The sequence below is a fragment of the Pocillopora verrucosa genome, chromosome 11 (assembly GCF_036669915.1).
Source record: "Pocillopora verrucosa isolate sample1 chromosome 11, ASM3666991v2, whole genome shotgun sequence".
Lineage (NCBI taxonomy): Eukaryota > Metazoa > Cnidaria > Anthozoa > Scleractinia > Pocilloporidae > Pocillopora > Pocillopora verrucosa.
In genome coordinates, this window is record NC_089322.1 from 8,398,190 (window position 1) to 8,418,678 (window position 20,489).

A 20,489-nucleotide genomic window follows, 5' to 3' on the forward strand; every position below is an offset into this window, starting at 1 on the left:
AGAGTTGTAATCAGACAGTTGGCTGTAATCGGACACCTGTAATCGGGCAGTTGAAGCAGCCAACCATAGTCCTTTCATGTCCTTTCAGTCAAATCGACCAATCAGAGAATTGATCACAATAACCATAGCAACAACCACTTATCCTAAAAAAAAAGTCGTGGAAGTTGAGGAATTTTTTACAAAGACATTGTCTCTACTGCACATATTTGTCCTAAATGTATTTGTTGTTTTCGGAACTTGTAACAGATATGATTTGTTGGTGAAAGGACTTCGTGTGGTCCAATTCTGTCTGTAATCATACTCATGATTGACAAATCGGACTCCCGCTACGCGGTCGTCCGATTTTGTTAATCACTCTTAGGATTACAGACCGAATTGGACTCCACTCCGTCATATTACCATTATATATCGCGCGATAAAATTGAATTTAAAAAGTGGATAACGTGTCCCCTATGGGCCACTGTAGCCATCGTACAAATCTCTAGTACCCATTCCTTCTCGTATCTTAGCAACCTGCGACAAGACTCGACAAGACAGATTAATAATAAATTGTTTAAAATATGGAAATAATCGAGTCCTATTCAAACGTTATGAAACTAGTTTTTCTTAGTGTTTTCAAACTTTAGTTAAGTTGATAACAACTCTGGATAATCAGTGGGTAGTTGCATATTTTTAACTTCAAAGCTTGGCGAGAAAGTTGCAGCTGGTTGGATTCCATCACACTTGACCGCATTGCAGAATGTTTTGTTGACAGTGGCGACTTGTTAATGTTTGTACCACACTACAATGAATACAAGTCTACAATGGCTCTGTGGAGTAAACAGTTGTCCATAAGGAATTTCTTGTCGACCAAGAACTATGAAGGAATATTCGAGAGGTTTATTTGCCGATGTGGAGGAATTTTTGTTAATTTGATTCAATCGTGACAGCAAGCTTTCCGCTTTTGCATGGGTTTCTTTAAAGGCATTTCACTACAAAACAATATCGCGTTGTATATATTGCAGTGAAGTTATTTCGGCTTGTCTAAGATGTTTATATGATGTTCAGTGAACTGACAGAATAGCATTTCGCATGGTGATGGACCTCTCTTTGAAAACACAACATGCTATTAAATTGCAAAAGTGCCTGAACTTTTAAAATATAAAATGGATCGATCTACAAAGCTGGAGAACAAAGAGGAGGAGCTAGCAGTTTCTGATGCTGGAAATGCTGGGACTGTAGAATACTTTGAAAGAGGCAGAGTGGAATCACAGGGCGAGGAGACAGAAAGCGAAGTAACATACAGTATCAGTGAAAGAAGCAATTATTTGCAAATCCCGTATGGCTTCCAGAGTAGAGGGTCGTACAAACATGCCTCAAAAAACTGCGAGATTGTCGGAGGTAGGAGATAGGGATGATTCCAAAATGGGATGGAGAAAAGGTGCACAGGAAGGGTGTTGGCAGAAGGGAAATTCCAACTTTTTTATCTTCATCCAAGTGATAATGCTGGAAAGTTAATATGCCCATAAAGTTATAAATCTGACATCCAAATAACCAGCACATGCATAGACATTGCTGTCGTAAAAAAATTAGTCTTCTGCTTGTTAGGAGTTGGTGATCATATGATTGACACCCTTCTTAGTAGTTGTATGATTTACTTGTGATTTTATTAGTTTTAATTTGTCTCTTTTCCTCAGTGACACACAATTCACGATTCAGGCAGTTTGTATTCCTTGACTCGAGAGGAATCACAAGTTGGTCTTATGAAAGTGTCTATAATACAGGTACAATATGTAAGAATAACAGTAACAAGCAAATTTTCTTTATCAAATTGTGGTCTTTGTGGAAATGATGTGTGCAGGACATTATACAGGTAATGATCAAGGAACATGATATTTTCTCTGATGACACAATCTGCTCAAATAATTTCTGTGGGTTAATATACTTATAATAAAGATCTATGAATTTACAAAATAAGACACTTAATATTATGATCTCTTTAATTACCTGCTATTCTCTTTGAAATCTTTTATTTGTAATGTATTCTTATAACATGGGCTTCACTTCGTAGCTTTAGAGGACCATTAGTTGTGCAAATTATGAGCTGATTAGAATTGCTTTCAAACAATTTGTTAATTTATTGTTTATTTGTTTTCAGTCACAAGACATTTGAACTACCCCTCCTACCAGTTTAATGTTCTTAGGCTCATTATATTTTCAAGGAAGTTCAATGTTTATTTTGCATTATCCAAAGAGTATGCATTAAAGGCAAGTAACGCTACTTAAATAAGTAAAACAATTTTTATTAAAGGAGATATATTCCCCATACATACAGTCCAACTGGTACATACAGGACTTACAATTTAAAGTTGACAGGAGGAAAGATGGCTTGAAAATCACATATTTGTATAATTGAGGCTACAGGGTTGTCATGCAGATGTACATGCACATGCATGTACTACACTAAGGGGCAGCTGCTGGAAAAATTTTCTGGATAAAAAAGTGACAGTCATTGGCTGGAATTTAAGTAATTACCAGAGAGTAGGTCCCTTATCTTTTTGCTAGTCATGTGCAGTTTCTCTCTGTATTTGAATGACTGTACTAGTTTTATTTTTCTGCTGGCAATGTGGGAGAACTTGGGTTCATCTGTTTCCATCAGTCACCTTTGATGAGTTGGTTCACCCAAACAGCTTTACGCCCTCAGGCTGGTGTTTAATTGTTCTGGAGCAGTAATCATTTGTTTGATGTGCAGTACTGCTCATTTAGCATTGTCTGACCAACTTTGACTTACCTTCTTTTTCACAGGGGTCATGCAGTAAATAGCTTTGTGGTTGTGTCTTATGTTCTGTTATTTACCTCCTTGTGTAGGTTTTTAATCTAAACTTCCATGAAGTATTTTCAGTGGCAGCTGAGATGCATTCAGTTCTGTGTATGGTCTTCAATCATGTTAAAGATGAACTTATCACTGGTGGGACAGGAGGCATGAAGGTATAATCTGATAATCTAATTAACAATTTAACAATTTAATAAATGTGGATGATGTCAAAAAGCGAATAAAAAAAAAAAAGTTGCACATGGGCACAGCCAGCTGTGTCATTGATTTCCTTAAGGCATTTGGATGTCTTCTGTAATCTATTACAGTAACTGTACAGACCAACATGGAATCTATTTATTTTATACTTATTATAATGGAAAAGGACAAAATTTTGGCATTAGTGATGTCACCTGTGCATCTACCTTTCAATAAATCACAAGTGGGAACCTATCAAAATACGTGTATAATTCAGCTTAAGTATCATGTAACAAACAATTATTCCAGAGGCACATGTTGAATGTGAGATGAGTGATAGCCAACAAGACCCAGAGGGCCAAGGTGGCCATAATCATTTAATATCCAATAAGTGCAAATGGAATAATTCTTTTATAAAATATAGATAAATTTTCCCAAATTTATTTGTAGAGCATGGTATAATGGCTCATTAAACTCATGAAGGCTAAGCCAATAAAAATTCTTGAATTGCGTTAGGCAATGATCCAGTTTTTAGTAACAGGTAATTTTCCCCTTCTGCTATGTTATAATTATTTGTCCCACACTAGTGACAAGCCAAAGAAACATCTTTGTACACGTATGTCATTTTTTCTTTAACCATACAATTCATCATACTTCATGCTCTATTATACTTAACTGGCACAAAGACTTACAACATTTCTGATCCCAGCTGTATGGGTAATGTGTGTTATATATGAACCTAGCCATGGCTCAGCTCAGCTTAGAGTCTCTCTGGCTCAGTTGTAAAGCATGAAAGTGCAAAATCTGAAGGTATGAGGTTCAATTTCTCACAGGGGACTAGGAGTTTTCTATTCTTTGTCTCACACATGCAACAGGACAGCAAAACATTTTATTAACCCCTAAAGTTGCTTTACACTCACTCATACCTTGTGAATTGGGTAACAAAAGATGATTTTTTGTCACATCAAGATAGAACTTGATGGTTTTGCTTATAATTATCTCACCTATTTTCTGCATACTGTATTCATTTGATAACTGTCAGAAGAAGTAACATGTATGTATTTAACACCTCTGGAAATCAAAGGGTGAATTTTAGAAGCTTTCATGGTAACACTTTTAATTTGGACTATTATGTTTTTTTTTTAGTTCTGGACATTTGGTGAACTAGATAAAAACAGACAGAAAGCCTTGGATAGAGATTCAAGACCCATGGCCAACTATGGTTTAGTTTTGAGGTAATATGATAATTAACAACAGTGCCAATCTGAAACTTTATTATATATAATTATAGACCACTTGTGATGAACATCCTCACTGACTACAATTTTGAACCTTTTACTCAATTACAAACTTTTATCTGAGTGTGAAAGTGCCAGTGGAGCCTCAAATTGCTTAAAGAAAAGAAACAACAAATAGAAATTTATGTTTTCAAGTGATTAGTTCGAATTCAAAAGGCTACATTTTCATCCATCTCCCTTCCCTTAGTCCAATTTTGGCTACCATTTTGTGATGTACCAGGCATCAAGAGTCCTAATTAACCCTACTTTACATCCTAAGATCACTATGCTCATTCTCCAAACACTGTTCTCTACACTTCATTTATTTTTAAACAAATTCATTAAAATAATGATGGGCCTCTTTAGGTAGAGATAATTCCTTTCTTCTTGTGACCTTCATGAGGGATTCAGGGGTGATATTGTTAGGTGATAGTAGTTGCTAGTCACTCTCAGGGTTCATAGGGTTAACTCGTTTCATGGGGACTTAGTAGGAAAAAAAAACTTTGGAACTTTATTAGGAACAAAAATGTTCTTGGGTAGGGAGAAGTGTGATATACAAAGGTTTAATTCCAGCTGACCTCCTCTGCTTCTTGGTTAATTCAAATGATAATTTTTGGGTTGGTGAAATATAGATACCATTAGAAGTAAACTAATCACTGTTAATATCAAACACAGACAAACAGTTTACTGACTAGCAGAACGAGACGCTGGCACTAGAGAGCAATGAACTAAACCAGTAAGGGTGGTGTGTGTGGGAAAGCGTTGACTAATTTGCAAGTGGCAGAGCATTAGAACGATCTGAAACCCAGTACACTGGAAGACCCAAAACTAACTGATCAGGGGCGTGTTCTCTACGGTAGTTACCCACCACCCACGGTGGTCATTGTACTATTGTGTCAAATTAGAGGTCATTTTGAATGATACTAGCATAGTGTGTGATCACAACCACAGGGCATCTTATCCTGACATGGGGGGAAGCTGGGTAAAACAAGTAGAGCTGGATGAAGCCATGCAGGTTGGTGTATGTTGTAGCTTCTGGTCCTGAAAACCTGGAGAAAATGTCAAATTTAAGTATATAATGAAATCTGTACAGTCTTGAAGGAACATCCAGGATCTATAATCTGAAGTTTGTTGAGGATCCATGCTTTGAAATTTGTGACTGACTCCCGATCTGAAATCCACTTATTTTCGAAGTCTGCGCCAAATCTGCTAACCTTACTTTTGTGCAACCTTAACCTGCAACCTTACTTTTGTTTTTCTACACATATTTTCTTGACAGCGTCTCTATTGTCTGTCTGAACGGAATGTAGTGGCTTACGACATGGAAGGAAATCTTCTATTTCAGATACTGGAGTGAGTGATGTACATGTGAACCTTTGTCAGTGGTTTTTTTCTTCTTTTCAATTTACACTTGAGACTACATTGTGCGAGGCCTGAATGTCTCGAAGGTTTGATTTTATGAGCAAACAAAAAGTGCCAAATTAATGTTTGTCATTTTATATTTCTTTCTGGCAGCGCTCACAGAGGTCCAGTGACTGGATGTGTTTATTCAAAAGCTTGTAACTTCCTGGTGACCGTAGGAACTGATTGTGATGGTAAGATTTCATGGTTTTAACTCTGCTGAGTGTTTTGTGAGCGAATGTTATGGAGCATATTTTGACTGAGTGTTGAAAAACTAAAGCCAAAGTAATAAGAACCCACCCCGAAGGTAGGTAGATTAATTGTAGCTCAACAACTAAAAGCGCGCGAAAGCGAGAATGAGGAAGTCACTATGATTTATTTGGTTTATTTGGTGTGAGTTCTCTTGAGGCCTACCATACAAGCAAGGGGGTGGGGGAAGGGGGGGGAAGGTGGGTGTGGACACCTCGTCCGTGTTATTCATATGAGTTTTTACTACTTTTCTTATACCAAAATCATGCCATGGCAAGATTGCAGTTCACTATACTCCTGGCTGATGCGTGATATGATGCGGTGTTCGAGTGGCAAAACTCGAGACTTTCCGCGATTTTGGCGAGAAGCGTGGGATATTTTCGTGAAGCAGCGCCAATACGCGTAACACAGTAGGAGCTTAGTCTATGGCTAAGGTGATGCAATCCCACAGTGCCCTTGTCACTTAATCTAAAACTGTCCTATGACAAAGAGCGAGAACGTAAGCTCCAAACAAGTTCACATGACTGGCGGAAAGCAAGAAAACAGAATCTCAAAAAACCAAAATGTGCTCATCAAGTCAAAGCTTGTTATGGTTGTGGTTGTTTTTTGTTTTTTTGTTAGATATAGAACTTAGTATTTCTCATTTTATTCATATCAATTGATTTTCAGTAAATGTTTGGAGCAGAGCAAAGAGTGGAGGAAAAGTACACACTTTCTCAGGCCATTCTAAGGTGAGCTTATCTCCATTCGATATCAGCTTTGTACTGTCTGTTTTATACTGAAGACACCATGAACGACACTAGTAACCACAATGTGGGTTTTCAAGGATCCTGATGTTTTTTTTCCTCCGCCATATTCAGGCCATAACAAAGATATTGCTTCACCCTGAGAATTCGGCGCTGGTGATAACTGCTGCCATGGATGGTATCATAAAAGTAAACTCTCTTGACTTTATGGAGGAGATATACAGGTGAGAGCACTAACAGTCCATACTCTGTACTTATCGACTGAAATGAAGTCCGCAAGTAAAATTCACGTTCTCGGAAAAAGTAAAAGAGCCGAGCGAGTACGGAGATGGACGGCCTTTTTCGAACAGGCTCAGTTTAAGCCGTTCGGCCCAACACACGAACGATTTAATTGTGGTTCGCCATAGGATGGCATAAGCGGAGCTGAAAAAGTCAAATGATGATACGATTTGTTGCGCTCAAGAAACAGCGTCCAGAAGTAAAGTATACTACTACCTTGCTCCGCCGTGTTATGTCAAATGCACTCGAGCTCACTACTTCTGGGATAAATTTGTGTGCCTTAATTTCTCGTGAAATTAAGTGACTTACCATTCCCTAGTTCTTGACCAGTTGCCCTGTTTTCCAGTCTTACAGTAACGAAAGAAAGTTTTGCGTGCGAGGGAACTATAATTCTTAGGAGCACCAAATATTGACCGTCATTCTTGATTCTCAAGCCAACTTAACGCGCTTTATCATAAACTTTTCAGCATTCCTGTATTTTCTGAGGGAATTTACTGGATGAACATCGTCTCTTCAAAGCTTCTTTACTGCTGTTCTAATCGCTTCATCGAAGTATTCTCACTCAACCATCTATGTGATTTCTGGGCCTCATCACGCTGCTCAGTGACGTCACTCAGTCTGGTCACGTGTAAGGGAAAGTCAACACGTGTTATGGCTGTTGGAAATGACAGCAGGTAAAGTTGTAAAAAAAATGGGGGAGGGCATGGTGCAATTGATGTTCCCAAGTTATTCCTGGTAACGGGGGAGGGGCTGGTTTTAAGACTAAATATCTACAGGCTCTAATAGAGTTTGGTAAAAATTTAAGCAATTTCCTTCAATTTTCTTTTTCTAAGTTGTTTTTACTCACAACGAAATCGGTTCTAAAATACGGCAGTGTCAAATGAAATCGTTGTTCTGGTATATTAAACTTATCTGCCTTAAGTATCTTTTATTACTAAAACTCACTCGATGACGTTTCTAGTGAGCTTTGAAGGTAGGCGGAGTTACTCTGCACTGAAATCACCATTTTTTTTGTTTCTTGTATTGTAGTGTTCGTTTGATTTCTCGGAAGCGTCAGAACCTCTCCACAGTCCTCCCGCCGCCATCCATTTCTCCTCTAAACATGCTAAAAGATGTGGCATACAACAGGGAGTTTAACATGATGTACTTGTTAATTGATGAGCAAGAGATCTGGGTCTACTATACCAGGTAAGAATCCGTTGACACCTGTCTGGATCAGCGCTAAAACCACGAGTTTGCACCATAGCAGGGGAAATGTTTTCCTTCCACACTTTCGTTATCGGATGTTTTTCATTATTCATATCTTTTTTGCTTCCCCAAAAAACCTTACGGACTGAGTTACATGGTAGGTACGACGGTGCGGGAAAATATTTGGCTTTCGGTTTTGACGCACGGAGATCGCTGCGCTCGGTCCATGCATTCTGACCACGGCCACTTGGTCAATAAGTACATGTATCATATAAGGGTACGGCCTAAATGCGCAGTTCCTTAGAAAGCCACAGTGAAAGCTGACTATGGACTTCAACTGAAATTAGGAAGAGTGCGAAAATGAGTCGGTCTTCTCGAGGGATTACGTGTTTCTTGTGCTGAATCGAAGAAAAAAAAAGAAAAGATTTATTGTAGAATATTTTTAGTAGTTGTTCAGTGCGCTCTATTTAGGCTGTTAGAAAAAGTTTGAAACACTTGGTGCTCAAATCATAAAATGCTAATTGACTGAGTTTGTCAGGCCAGACGGAAAGCCGGCTTTCCAACTCAGTCATTACGTGTATAATCATTTCCAGAAGCTGATCAGTTTTATGAGTGACCACTTTGGGCGCCATGCATGAAGGTTTTCAAGTTTCTGATGAATTCTTTTTCAGGACGAATCCAGCGACACGAGTGGAGTCTTGGAAACTGGACTTTATTGAAGACATCCATAATCAACATTCCCAAGATGCTTTGCAGAGGTCCAGAGCCAACAGTCCATGGCCTAATGAAGGAAACAGGTAGATAGCACGTGTAGATGAAACTCCTAACTACGAAGAATTTGACAGTCTCGATATGCGTAGAGCGCGCAATAGATTCATCGCACGGTTGCATCTCTCTGTTTTTTTAAAAATTCCCAGCTTGGGATGGTAGGCCTTTGCTATGGTTACTGTAATAAATTCTATGGTTGGTGGATTCATTTGAGTATACTCAATGTAATTGGCCATGTAACTGTCCGATTACAGGTGTCCGATTACGACCAACTGTCCAGTTACAACTCTACAGAATCATCGAGGAAAATGAGGCAGTTCACGTACTAATCACGTTCGAAGAAATTTGATGATTATAATTGATTTTAGTTTTCAAACATTCAGTTTGCTTGAAGAAAGATGTTTCCAATTCCGTTCCCCTTGTCAGATCCCCCAGTCCTGAATCTCCCCCGCCTGGTAGGAGTTCTTTTCCACCGTTAGAGGTCATCGGAAGGGAATCAATGTTATCCACTCGTAAGGAGAAAGTCCAGATCACGTGTCTTGGAATATTGTATTCCCCGATAATAATGACGTCACTGGAGGGAAATGCATGTCCGGATACAACGCATTTCCTTATGGCGGGAACTCAGGTGAGTTGCCACTTAGGGGAGGAGGGGAGGGGGTGTTTGAGTTTATCATTTCTAACCTGAGAGTGACCATTATGTTAAATCTCTTTGCCCTATTTGGCGGAGAGGTCGCGTAAATTTACCAGATCATTACAACATTACATTTTCTTGAATAGTTTGTCTTAGATAGACTCTAAATTCTCAGGAATAACCAATAAGGGTATGTACCTTCACCTGTAAGGAGAATTCGCTCTCAGATCTTAGGATCATTCTAATGAGAGACGTTCTTGTGATCTTTTGCGAACCAATGCCATGGACTCAAAAAGAATTTGTTTCACTACCACAAAGCGATATTCTACGATTTCCTTCCAACTGCAGAGACCGTTGAGTTAATAATAATCTAAAGAGTGGACCGGTAATTTTCACCCATAACACGGCTTCTAAAGTTCAGTGGGAATTTTATTTTCTTTCAGGATGGGCGTGTCCTCTTTCTCCACATGTTTTGGCAAGGACTAAAATATCATCAACTTCAAGCCATTAAGGATGCTGTAAGTACATGTATTTTGAGAAACAAACCTGGCCGGTATGTCATAATAAATAGCAAAAAATTCCGATCTGGTGGAAAAACATCAGCCGAAGTTCAAACCACTTTCCGCGGCGAGATGCGGCAAGCCGCTGTGTTTTTTTTCGCAGATGGACTGTGAGTTCATCACCAATAATTTCCCGACCCGGTGCCACCTGCATTTCGTCAAGTCCATATGATAGTTTGCCAGTATTCCGTTTTACTCCAGGGTGGAGAGAGATGTTGTGGAGGCAAAGTGTCTTGTCCATGGACAGATGAGAATGACTTTGGTCAACAATTCACACGAGATCCGAGCAGGCTACTTGCTCCGCAAGAGGCTACTTGCGTTTATAAGACATAATGTTTCAGAAAGGACGAGATTCAACTAGTTATTTTAATTAATTTACTCGTCAAATGCCTCCTGCTTGTTTATTATACCCTCGGTTTCACAGCATCATTAGTTTCTTGAAAGTTGATCCGCTTTTTGTTTTTGAAGGTTCTTCAGGTTTACCATGACCAGGACAACAACACTCTGGTTACAAAGTGTCGGTATCCTAAGATTGTTATCCATATTTGGTCTTTGCCGCTCCTACAGTTGATGAGGAGGATTAATTGTGACGCTGACATGACATGCTTTACACGCATGGTATGATCTGAAACGTTGTGTTAATGATAAGTAGACCTTCCTGTGCCGCTATTATCGTGCAGCGCATATCGTATTATTTCTGATCAGTAAAATTTATAACAAAAGTCTCGAACGTGATTTACTCGCAGCAGTCCGATTTTGCACTAATTTTAAACATTACAACTTGCTCAAATGTTATAGCCGGATGAACTATTATAGTTCTCTTAAATTATTTTATAGATTTGTAATGGGACGGTGTGCTGGGATACACATAGTTGGTTGTAATCGCATACCTGTAATCGGACTGTGGCATCAGCCAATCACGCTTAGTTTTCTCAAAAGAGTGATTTACTTTAGCCTTAGGAACAACGTACTGTCCAAAGCTGAGGATTTCCCAAACTGTACATAACGATATTTTTCTCGCAAATTTTTAGAATTTTAATTCAATGATAACAGCACCATGTGTCCTCCAAGTCGGTTAATAATCATACTCATGATTAACAAATCGGACGGCAGTAAATTAATCACTCGTATATTTACAGACCTAATTGGACTTCACACGTTTCTATTACCCTACCATAACTAAAGGAAAGTGTTTCGGTTTTCAGAACAATATTTTGTTGTGTGGACATCAAAGTGGATACTTGCATCGTCATTCGCTGTCTGTGGATAACAATGAATTTCGCGAAGATCAAGGTAAGTAACATAACATAATGAATACAGTGAATAACATAATGAACATAAATATATTCAACAACATACGTTTGCGCTCGGAAATTGAACCACAATCCTTCCCCTGAAAGGAAGTTTGTCTCCTTGTCTTTGCTGCTCAAATTTATGATCTAATTTGCGAAAATAGTCTACAATTTAAAGCCAAACTTTATCCGCAGTTACAGTAAACTTCCCGTGTACAGTCACCGTTAGACCGTATAACCATGGATTCCGTTGTCATAGCTGATACGCACGTTCACTTAACGTAGTGATTCTGGGTGATCAATAACTGCAAAACTTGTCAAGTTTGAGAGTTAAATTGATTGAATCCATGATATAAATGTTTTCGTTTTCTCAACAGAAGAGAGAGCGAAGGGAACCAGGCGTTCACCTCCCAAGGATCATAAGAGTTGTATTAACAGTGTGGACTCGAACTCAAACCTGGAGATATTTTGTAGTGTCAGGTTAGTGTTGCGTCGTTTCATGTGTTCTTTTAAAGCTTAGTTTAACCAACGCGTTTCCTTGAATAAGTTTCTCCAAGTTTGCTTTGGCAACTTTGACAGGAAAATATGGCCATTAATGTTCTTGAACAAGGAAGAAAATATTGCTGAAAACGAAATTTGCTTATGTGGATGAGTTCAAACATAAAACTGTCATGGGATTTCTAAAACCTTTTACGCCCTCAGTATGCATATTTTTCATTCCGTTCACTATGTATCTTCATTAGTGCTGGCAAAGAAAATTTGTTTTACCGTTTAACTCTCAGAAGTGATAAAGATGTAATTTCTCTGTATGATATCCATTCATTATCCAGAAAACAGGGAATGAGAATACTCAAACTCAACAGGTAGAAGTTGTTTTCTTGATCTAGCACCAAGTTCTCCTGGGAGTTTAAGGTTTAACAGTCAAAAGCTTCCTTATTTTGTATTCCTTTCTTTATTTCTCATGACCTTAACTTTTGCTGTTGTAGTGGAGATGGCATCATCAAGATTTGGGACAAAAATAAAACCCTTCTACGAGAAATCATTATGAACGAAACATTAACAGTGGCCTCTTTCCTAAATACACAAGGTACAGATCGTTGGATTTTTATAGATTATTTTCATGAGCGCGTTAAGATTTCCCTTCGCTTGTTTGGAAAAAAGATCAGACAATTATCAACTTTGATGTCAGTGATGAAGTTGTAAAGCAGTCATACATGTACGTTCACTAGAACTCTTTCAATTTTGTTACAATCAATGTCCTCGTTTTGTTATTCGTCGTTTTTTTTTCTCTCTTTTCTTTCAAGGAGATATCCTTATCGGTTTCAAACAGCACATCTTCATAATTCCAAATGAAAAAGGTGAGTCAAAATAGTCAAATAGCAGTTTAGCTTTTCAAATCGACACACAAACGCCCTGAAACTCCTCCAAGGAGGAACACATATTGGCTGAAAAGGACAAAAATGGATGAAGTGTTGAGAGCTAGATGTTTTTAAAAAGCTCTTCAGGACTGCGTTGATTTTGCTGCTCGTCGCTCTGTCATTGGCCTGAAATATTTGCGCTATCCTATCCACCAATCAGATGTAAACTACGTTGAAACCAATCAGTTCTTGGTAAGTCACGTTTTCCCGCGTACAAGCCAGACACTTGAGTTCCAATTTGGCTCCTTGGGATCTTTTCCTTTATTCTGGTTGGCCGTGGTGATTACTCTGGTGACGGTTTAATGACGCTTAATGCAGGGTATAACTAGGGTAACGAATTTTTCTATTACTGCCACTGCGTAAAAAAAAACACTTCTGTTTAGTTCGCTCCTACAGACTTCTTGTAAATCGGCTTGCACAGATCTTGAAAGCCCCTTTTACTTAGGCGTGTGACGTTGAAATTTTTCTTGAATCTTTCAGTGTACCCTGTGAAGGATGGCTTATTACCTGGCAGCAGATCTGAATCGATCGACGATGAGGCGTTTGAAACAGGTAGATAAAAGGTTGTCTGTATTAATCGTCAATTCATTGCCTAGCTCACCTTTTTTTTATTTTTTTGCTTAATACGATATAGAATCAGACATCTACGAGGACCCATCAGTAAGATTTGAAAGCAAAAAGATTCTGCAACCAGATCCTACTAACATGGAGAACTACTTGGTAAAGCTTTAATTTCCAACTTGGTCCACAAGTATTAGTCTTTTCCTTCATTCCCAAGTTGTGAACTTTCTCTCTTTGTCAATCTCTAGGTACCATTTCCAAACTTACAGTTGAAGACGTCTTGGTTTATGGAAGGTCGACCTCCCCCAGACCTTGAACCGCAAAACCAACAGGAGGACGAAGAGGTACAAGTAATAGTTATTTTGAGGTTAAAGCAATTTCCCCTCGAATGTCGAAAGTTAACAGGCCTTGCGTTGGTTTTGCTCTATTTCGCTCTGTGATTGGTCTAGAGAACTCCAAATCAGATGCAAAACTGAAAACAAACGTCACTCGGTTGAAAACTACTCTTAAATACTCGTATAAAGACACTGTTAATGTGACAAGTTACACAAAATTTTTGTCATTTTATTCGTTTGTTCATCCTCGCAAACCAACATCTGAAGATCTTATTCCAATTAATAAAGATTTTTGACAAACCATCAAACAACCTACACCTTAAAATAGTGCAACTTATAATACTCTTTGCTTTACTTTCAGTCCATTAGCTTAATGTCAGACAGCCTCTCGCTCGCTCCGACTGAAGTCTACGGTTCCCCATCCTCCACCCCTCGGCGAATATCTTTGGCAAGCTCTGTAGCGATGTCTGAACGTAGAACCAGTACAGAATTATGGGATCTTCCTGAATTTGGAAACTCGCCAGTGAGTTCGCCACCCAGAACTCCTCCACCAGAACCAACACCTCCTCCCACCCCTCCCCCAGTAAGTTTTTTCGAAGGTTTTGTTTTGCGTGTACTGTGTAATTGGTATTCTTTAGATAACGATGAAATGATATATAAAATAGTAAATAAAGGGGGTTAGTTTCTAAGGAAACTTGGGTCTGCGTCGATGGGAGAGTATAACAGGGTAATTAAGTAATATCAACTGAGTTGATATCGTAAATTTGCTGCCGTAAAGAGTTTAAAAGCTAAACTCTTGACTCTTTACGATGGCCAATTTACGTTATCAACTCAGTTGTTGATGCTTAATTATTCTATTAAATAATGAAACTGAGAACAGTTCCCTTTTGCTTGTAGGAGGTGGAGTCTGACGAGGACTCGAGTGGAGGTAATGTAATTTTATCTGTGTTCTTTAACTCCTACAAATATGATTACTTAAAATGATGAGGCTTGTGCTTGCTTTTGCAAGGATTGTAGTACCGTATCCAGGGGGGAGGAGTTTATGGGGAACTTGCAATCCCCACTTCCCCTCCTCCCTTGATGAGACGTATGGTGATTCTTATTACTTTTACTGAAACAAAATTTTTACCAACGACAGGATTGAAATATTTAGCAGCTTATTAAGAGTTAAAAAATTTTGCTTTCGCAATCAAGGTGTGGACCTCCCGGTTACAGAATGTGCGTGGTGTAAACATTTGATAATCGAAGTTCATTCCGTTATTGCTCTCGATACATCTTTTGATTTGCTGTCAGGTGAAGAAAAGAAAGAGCCTCAAAAATCCGACGAAGAACCTTGTGAACGATGCGAAGATGTGAATAAAGAAGGAAAGAAGAAGGTTCCCGTCATTTCCAGCTTCCGACGAGAGAAAGGGAGGATGGGAAACATAACCATTGACTCTAAATCCTTGCGCTCTGGCTTTGGAGGTCCCGGATATGCCGCCCCAGTCGCCCGAAAATTGATTGAACAGAGGCCTGAGCCCAAGTCTTTTAAGGTAAGAAAATCAGTAACGGCTGAATGGATAATCATAATAGTTTTCAAATATGTAGCATTGTCAACTTGCAAGAAGTTTAACTCATAATTTTTGAGGTAGATTTTTAAACTTTACATAAGTTGGCGATTTTTCTTTTTCTAGCCTCGACGTATCCCAAGGCCCATTGCAAAGAAAGCAAAGAAGCCTAAAGATAAGGGAGAGGAAGAGGCTACGAAGGAAATACAAGAGAAAGAGACAGAAAAGATTGTAAATGAGTCTGGTGAAGCTGAAGAAGAGAAACAGAGGAGCGAAGATACAATAAAAGTTAACGATGATGATGATGGAGATGGCGATGATGTTCTTGTCACGCATCGGATGCCCAGTGTTATTACCATGCCAACAGGAGAACACAAACCTTTCATACGACAAGACACTGTTAGTTCTAGACAGGTTCCAGATCAGATGTCTTCACGATCAGCAAAGAACAAGGAACAGATGCCCGAAAGAGAGAAAGCTGAAGGTTCTCTTGTTTTGTTGTTTCGGTTTTCCTTTCTCTTGACAGTGATTTTGTTTATTTCAATTCTCGTCGTTGCACATTTGTAAAGAAATCGCATGTATGGTTAATGACCATGAATTACTGATTTACTTTTTGTAGACGCAAAAGAGCCGCAAATGACCACATCATATTCGCCTTCTCAAAGAACTGCTGAAGAAAATACAACGACTGCTCAACTGAGCGACGAGAATCAGACTGCTGATAATAAAGACGAAAATACACTAAATCAAGACTACGAAGCCAAGGGTAAAGAGGAGAATGAAGAGGAAGCTCCAGTGGAGGATGATAAGCCGGAAAGACGTGATTCACCTGAACCAAGTGATCCTCAATTAGTGACGTTCATTGATCCTGATACAGGCGAGGTGATACAAAAACCACTCAATGAAGTCCCGATTGATGCCGAGATTCTTGAAGACTATGATGATGATGATGAATTAGAGGGGATGGATGAACATACTAGCGCCCAAGCTGAAGATCCAACGTCGTCTTGTCGTAGTACACGAAGCGATCGCGTACAGAAAAGTGTGACCTTTAGCGAAGACCACATCCGAACATCTCGACGTAATCGACAGTTCCCCAGTCTATACACCTCTGGCAGAGATTCCCCAACACTTAGATCCCATAATGCTGGCTTAGTCTTCAAAGAAACAGTGTTGCCTGTTTATGGCAACAAAAGGGCTGGTGACCCGTTGAGAAAATTGTCCAAGAGCTCGTCAGGTGTTTCTCCGCTAACAATATTCGCACTTGCGAAGAGTAGGCGGGAACACACACCTACGTCGAGTAACGTTAGAACTCGGTCAGCGGATGGACGCTACGGACAAAAACACGGTACAACAGATAATTCCAGTCTAAGAACTGATGAGGTGAACCAGGGTGATTTTGACCTGAATGATGAAGATCTTGCACGGCTTATCGATACCATTAGTCTGCAGACTGGTGCAGGTGGACATGAAACGCCAGGATCATCGAGGCCCCCAAGCGTTAGAAAACAAGGAAGCACTCTTATGCGCTGGTGCATACAAGCGCTCCAGAAACCGGACCGGGAGGTCCTTTTCCCACCCAAGCCAACGCGGCCAAGTAGTTCACCAAGTATTGCTACATCGAAAGCGACAAAGAAAGCGGAAGAGACCCCTAAAGGTGATAAACGTCTTCTCTTTTGATAGCCAGTAGATCAGTCTGTCATATACTTCGTTTTTAGTAAGAACTCTAAGTGATTTTCAAAAGAAATTCTCCTGGTTCGTCGTTAAATCAACACCTGGAGGATTTACATTCTGTAACCATTTTGGCCAATATCTTCGAAATATATATGTGTTCTTTTCGGAGCATGACATACAACTTGCCACGCTTCTCTTGGTAAGATTTTCTACGAGCGCACGTGAATTCTTCCAGTTAAAGGGCGTTTCGGATATTTGCCCTCCTTACTTAATAACCCAATTAAATAGTTCTGTAGGAGGATCACTCTAGTATCGAATGATGTCCAAAATCAACCATCGCGGTGAAAAGTGACGTTTAACAATATTTTTGCCTATTGCCCAGTATTTCAGGATTACCATGTTTTCACATTTTTCTCTGGTAGGTAATATACTGTACCTGAACAAAAATGACTCTGAGAAAAGACCACAAACTGCCGACACTGTTCGCAGTAACGCCACGAGCCAGGAAGAACACTCGATGTTCCCGTATGAGAATACCCCATCGCGAAGTAAAGGAAAGAAGCAAACTAAGACACGTAAGAGTGCCACACCTGCCAGGAGGAACACGTGGAAGCGCGTGTCTTCTGATGAAGATGGTCAGTAAAGCGTTTGTAAAGTGTGGGAGGATGCCATAGCATTTAGATGGGATCACTAATTCTCTTTCCTAGCTGCTCCACAATTCCTTGTTAATCATTTAAAAGAATTGGCGTTATATTAAGATAAAAGCGTCAGTTATGAGTTTATTGAAAGGAGTAAGCAGTAATCTCATCAAAAGATGTTTAGGTTCGCGACCTTACCATCGCATTGTGTTCTTAAGAAACATACTTTACCTTCATCCTCACCTTTTCTCCTCTAAGAATGTAAATGGCTACCTGTCAAACCGGACGAAATATAATTCGGGTGCCAGTGGTCGCTATATTTGACCCAAGCCATCCCGGATGTTGTAGGCCATTTGTTACATAATAAAATGTTATTGTATTCTTTTTCTTTCATAATTCGTCCTTGTGATTTCATATCAAAATTTTCTGCGCTATCAGTGATGTAGGGCATTTTCTTAATAAATGGAATTCACCCTCATGCTTGTGCATAACCCTCTAATGCATGTATACTTTGTTTCCAGAGGATTTCTTAGATGCCTACCAAGCCATGCGCTCCAGTATAGGCATACACGATGCGGATAAGGTAAAGAAATGCTTCAAATATTAGATTACGGAAAGCTGCATAGTTTTATGAAGTTTATTTGTCAGTGACGTTTAATTTTTTCCAAAACATTAAAATCGACTTTTGCACCTGCAAAACAAATTACCTACCACGAACATCGATCTTACACTGTAGCTGTTGTTGTTGGAAACTAAGTGCGGATTGAACGAGTGAGGAAAGAGTGAGTTTTGGATTTGGATTGGATTTGTGAATTGGACTGGATCTGTGTTATCTTTAACAGTTTCCTTAATCCTTTCGTTTAAGCTTAAATCGCATGATAGAAAGGTATTTGTTGACCACAGCTATGATAAAATTGCTCTGGTTCTCATTCACTTCATATCTGTCTTTATACCAACTGTGCGTTTATTTTTGCTGCAGGATTACATGAAGGATCTAATCTCCAGAGAATCATTCGAAAGGGAGAGGTACCAAGTATACCCTTCAGTTCTTACCACACCATAATTCCTTCACATTTACCTTTAGTTTCTCCAACGCTTTGCGTCTTCTTATTGTGCAGTTTCCTTTGCAGTTTTTTGTTTCTCCCATCTATCACTAAATTTTTATTTGGTCTTTTGCCTCCAGACTCTCAAATTCGCGCGACATCCCAAGTTTAGATACAACCGACTACGGTGGAAATTGGCAAAATAAGGTTTTAGAAAGGTAAGAGTACATATAATTAGATTTGTGTTGAGCGCTTATTGATTAAATGTTATTAGACTTATACTAATCGCAATAGCTAATCGTAATAAGGTGGGACATATGAAGGAGGGAATAGAAAAAATATACTTTTATCCAGCCTCAAACGTGGAAAATTACGGGTTAGTTGGAAAAGTAGATGGCGGAATCAAAAGGGGCTGATGAAATACCAGCTCATTGTCGACACACATTTAATAATTCCTCAAAGTGAATACACCTTTTTAAGCTCTGTGTTTCTTTTCTTTCCTTTTCTTACATAGTCTCCCATTTTTATACTGCTGTGTAGTAGCTTTCATTGAGTTAATATCGTAATTATTGTTGTCAGGGCTTATCGACTGAAGCAACAGCGTTTGGAAAGACAGAAAAGTGCCAATGAAAGGAGACAAGCTCTCGATAACAAACAGAAGGAAAGATGGAAAAACTCGAGTCACTTAGAGTGCGGCCAAGGTATTCTTTTGACGAGAAGTCTTGCTTTCAGTTTAGTTGAGATAAAGTAATTTCAGCATTTCTTCTGTCTTGCCGTACATGTGCTTCGGTTCTGTCCGTTGCTTTCCTTCACCACTAGAATATTTACAATCACATTGCTTTATAAATTGGTTGACCTATAATCGGTGTTTTTTTTTTTTTCAATCCCCCCGCAGAACAACCGCCTAAGTCTGGCCCAGTGTTGGAGTTCATCACCCCACCCCTCGTAGATGATCGGGATACGTCGCCCTCGCCCTCTCTCAGTCAAACTGAAATCTGGAAACTGAAGGAACAAGAGTTGTCAAACGAACGTCCTTTCCGCCTGAGGATTAATTCCCAGCCTGAAGGTGTGCAGCTAACCCCATTGGCTAAACGTTTAATGGACCTGAAGACGTGTGACCATGACGTGTCGGATGTTGCAAATGTCCTACCTAAGCCCCCTCCGTCAGCCTCAATCCCAAGCAAATGCAGGTAAATTGTGATGTGATTTTTAAAAGATTTTCAGTCCGCTTAAAAACTGATAGCATGTTTCGGACTGTGGTAAGCCTTGTTATTCAGTACAGGAGTTTTTCCATTTCCGTTTTTCCAAGGTTTCACCATTTGTGAGTTACAGTATTGATTTTCCCCTTTTTTTTTTTTTTTTGCTTGCTTGACTCCTTACATCAAATTACCTCATGGAATTGCTTTTTACTATTCGTATACATACATTTCAACAAGTGCAAACTTTTATTTATTTATTTATTTATTTTTGTAATGCTTTTCTTCACTCCTCAGTCGCTATGTTCTCGTGGCACAACCGGAAATCAAACAACCTCGTGCCCAGGCCACAGCAGTTGAAGAAACTCTTCTGATGTTGCGTTTTCCAAAGTCACGTGTAAGAAGACGTCATAATAGCGCCACTATTCCCGGGCTTCACGCCAATCGGAACGTTCGTGCAAGGACTATCTTCGAAATGTGACGTAAATTATCCGAACTGAACAGAATTGTTTCGAATGGGAGATGTTGTTCGTCTGTATCTCTAGAATATTTGATAATTTTTCAAGATGACAATAGTTTTCTATGTTATTGTAAATGGAAGGGAATCTTCTGCAATAGTTGCTAAATAAATTTGGAAGTTCATTAAGATTTTGGGGTTTTCTAATATTCTGTTGCGGCCATTCAAAACAGTGGA

General features: G+C 39.2%; 1 protein-coding gene across 1 annotated transcript; it reads left to right on the forward strand.

The window, feature by feature from the left end:
* Positions 1 to 548: 548 nt before the first annotated feature.
* Positions 549 to 20,437, forward strand: LOC131789793 (uncharacterized). Its single transcript, XM_059106965.2, has 35 exons — positions 549 to 1,380; positions 1,677 to 1,763; positions 2,138 to 2,247; positions 2,848 to 2,967; positions 4,136 to 4,224; positions 5,218 to 5,281; positions 5,546 to 5,619; positions 5,782 to 5,861; positions 6,586 to 6,647; positions 6,777 to 6,886; positions 7,409 to 7,615; positions 7,971 to 8,129; positions 8,801 to 8,926; positions 9,324 to 9,525; positions 9,975 to 10,049; positions 10,560 to 10,709; positions 11,297 to 11,384; positions 11,761 to 11,863; positions 12,370 to 12,470; positions 12,688 to 12,741; positions 13,282 to 13,353; positions 13,436 to 13,521; positions 13,611 to 13,706; positions 14,059 to 14,280; positions 14,595 to 14,625; positions 14,991 to 15,229; positions 15,371 to 15,728; positions 15,864 to 16,901; positions 17,341 to 17,553; positions 18,078 to 18,139; positions 18,536 to 18,582; positions 18,740 to 18,817; positions 19,179 to 19,300; positions 19,495 to 19,789; positions 20,093 to 20,437. Exons 1-35 carry the CDS (start codon positions 1,146 to 1,148, stop codon positions 20,274 to 20,276), a joined length of 5,439 nt encoding a protein of 1,812 aa, XP_058962948.2. The 5' UTR covers positions 549 to 1,145; the 3' UTR covers positions 20,277 to 20,437.
* Positions 20,438 to 20,489: the final 52 nt, after the last annotated feature.

Excerpts from the sequence above, each read along its gene's own strand:
- LOC131789793 (XM_059106965.2), top strand. The coding sequence starts at position 1,146 with ATGGATCGATCTACAAAGCTGGAGAACAAAGAGGAGGAGCTAGCAGTT. Across the intron at positions 13,354-13,435 it reads CGATGAGGCGTTTGAAACAG|AATCAGACATCTACGAGGAC; the intron begins GTAGATAAAAGG and ends AATACGATATAG. Across the intron at positions 13,707-14,058 it reads ACCAACAGGAGGACGAAGAG|TCCATTAGCTTAATGTCAGA; the intron begins GTACAAGTAATA and ends CTTTACTTTCAG.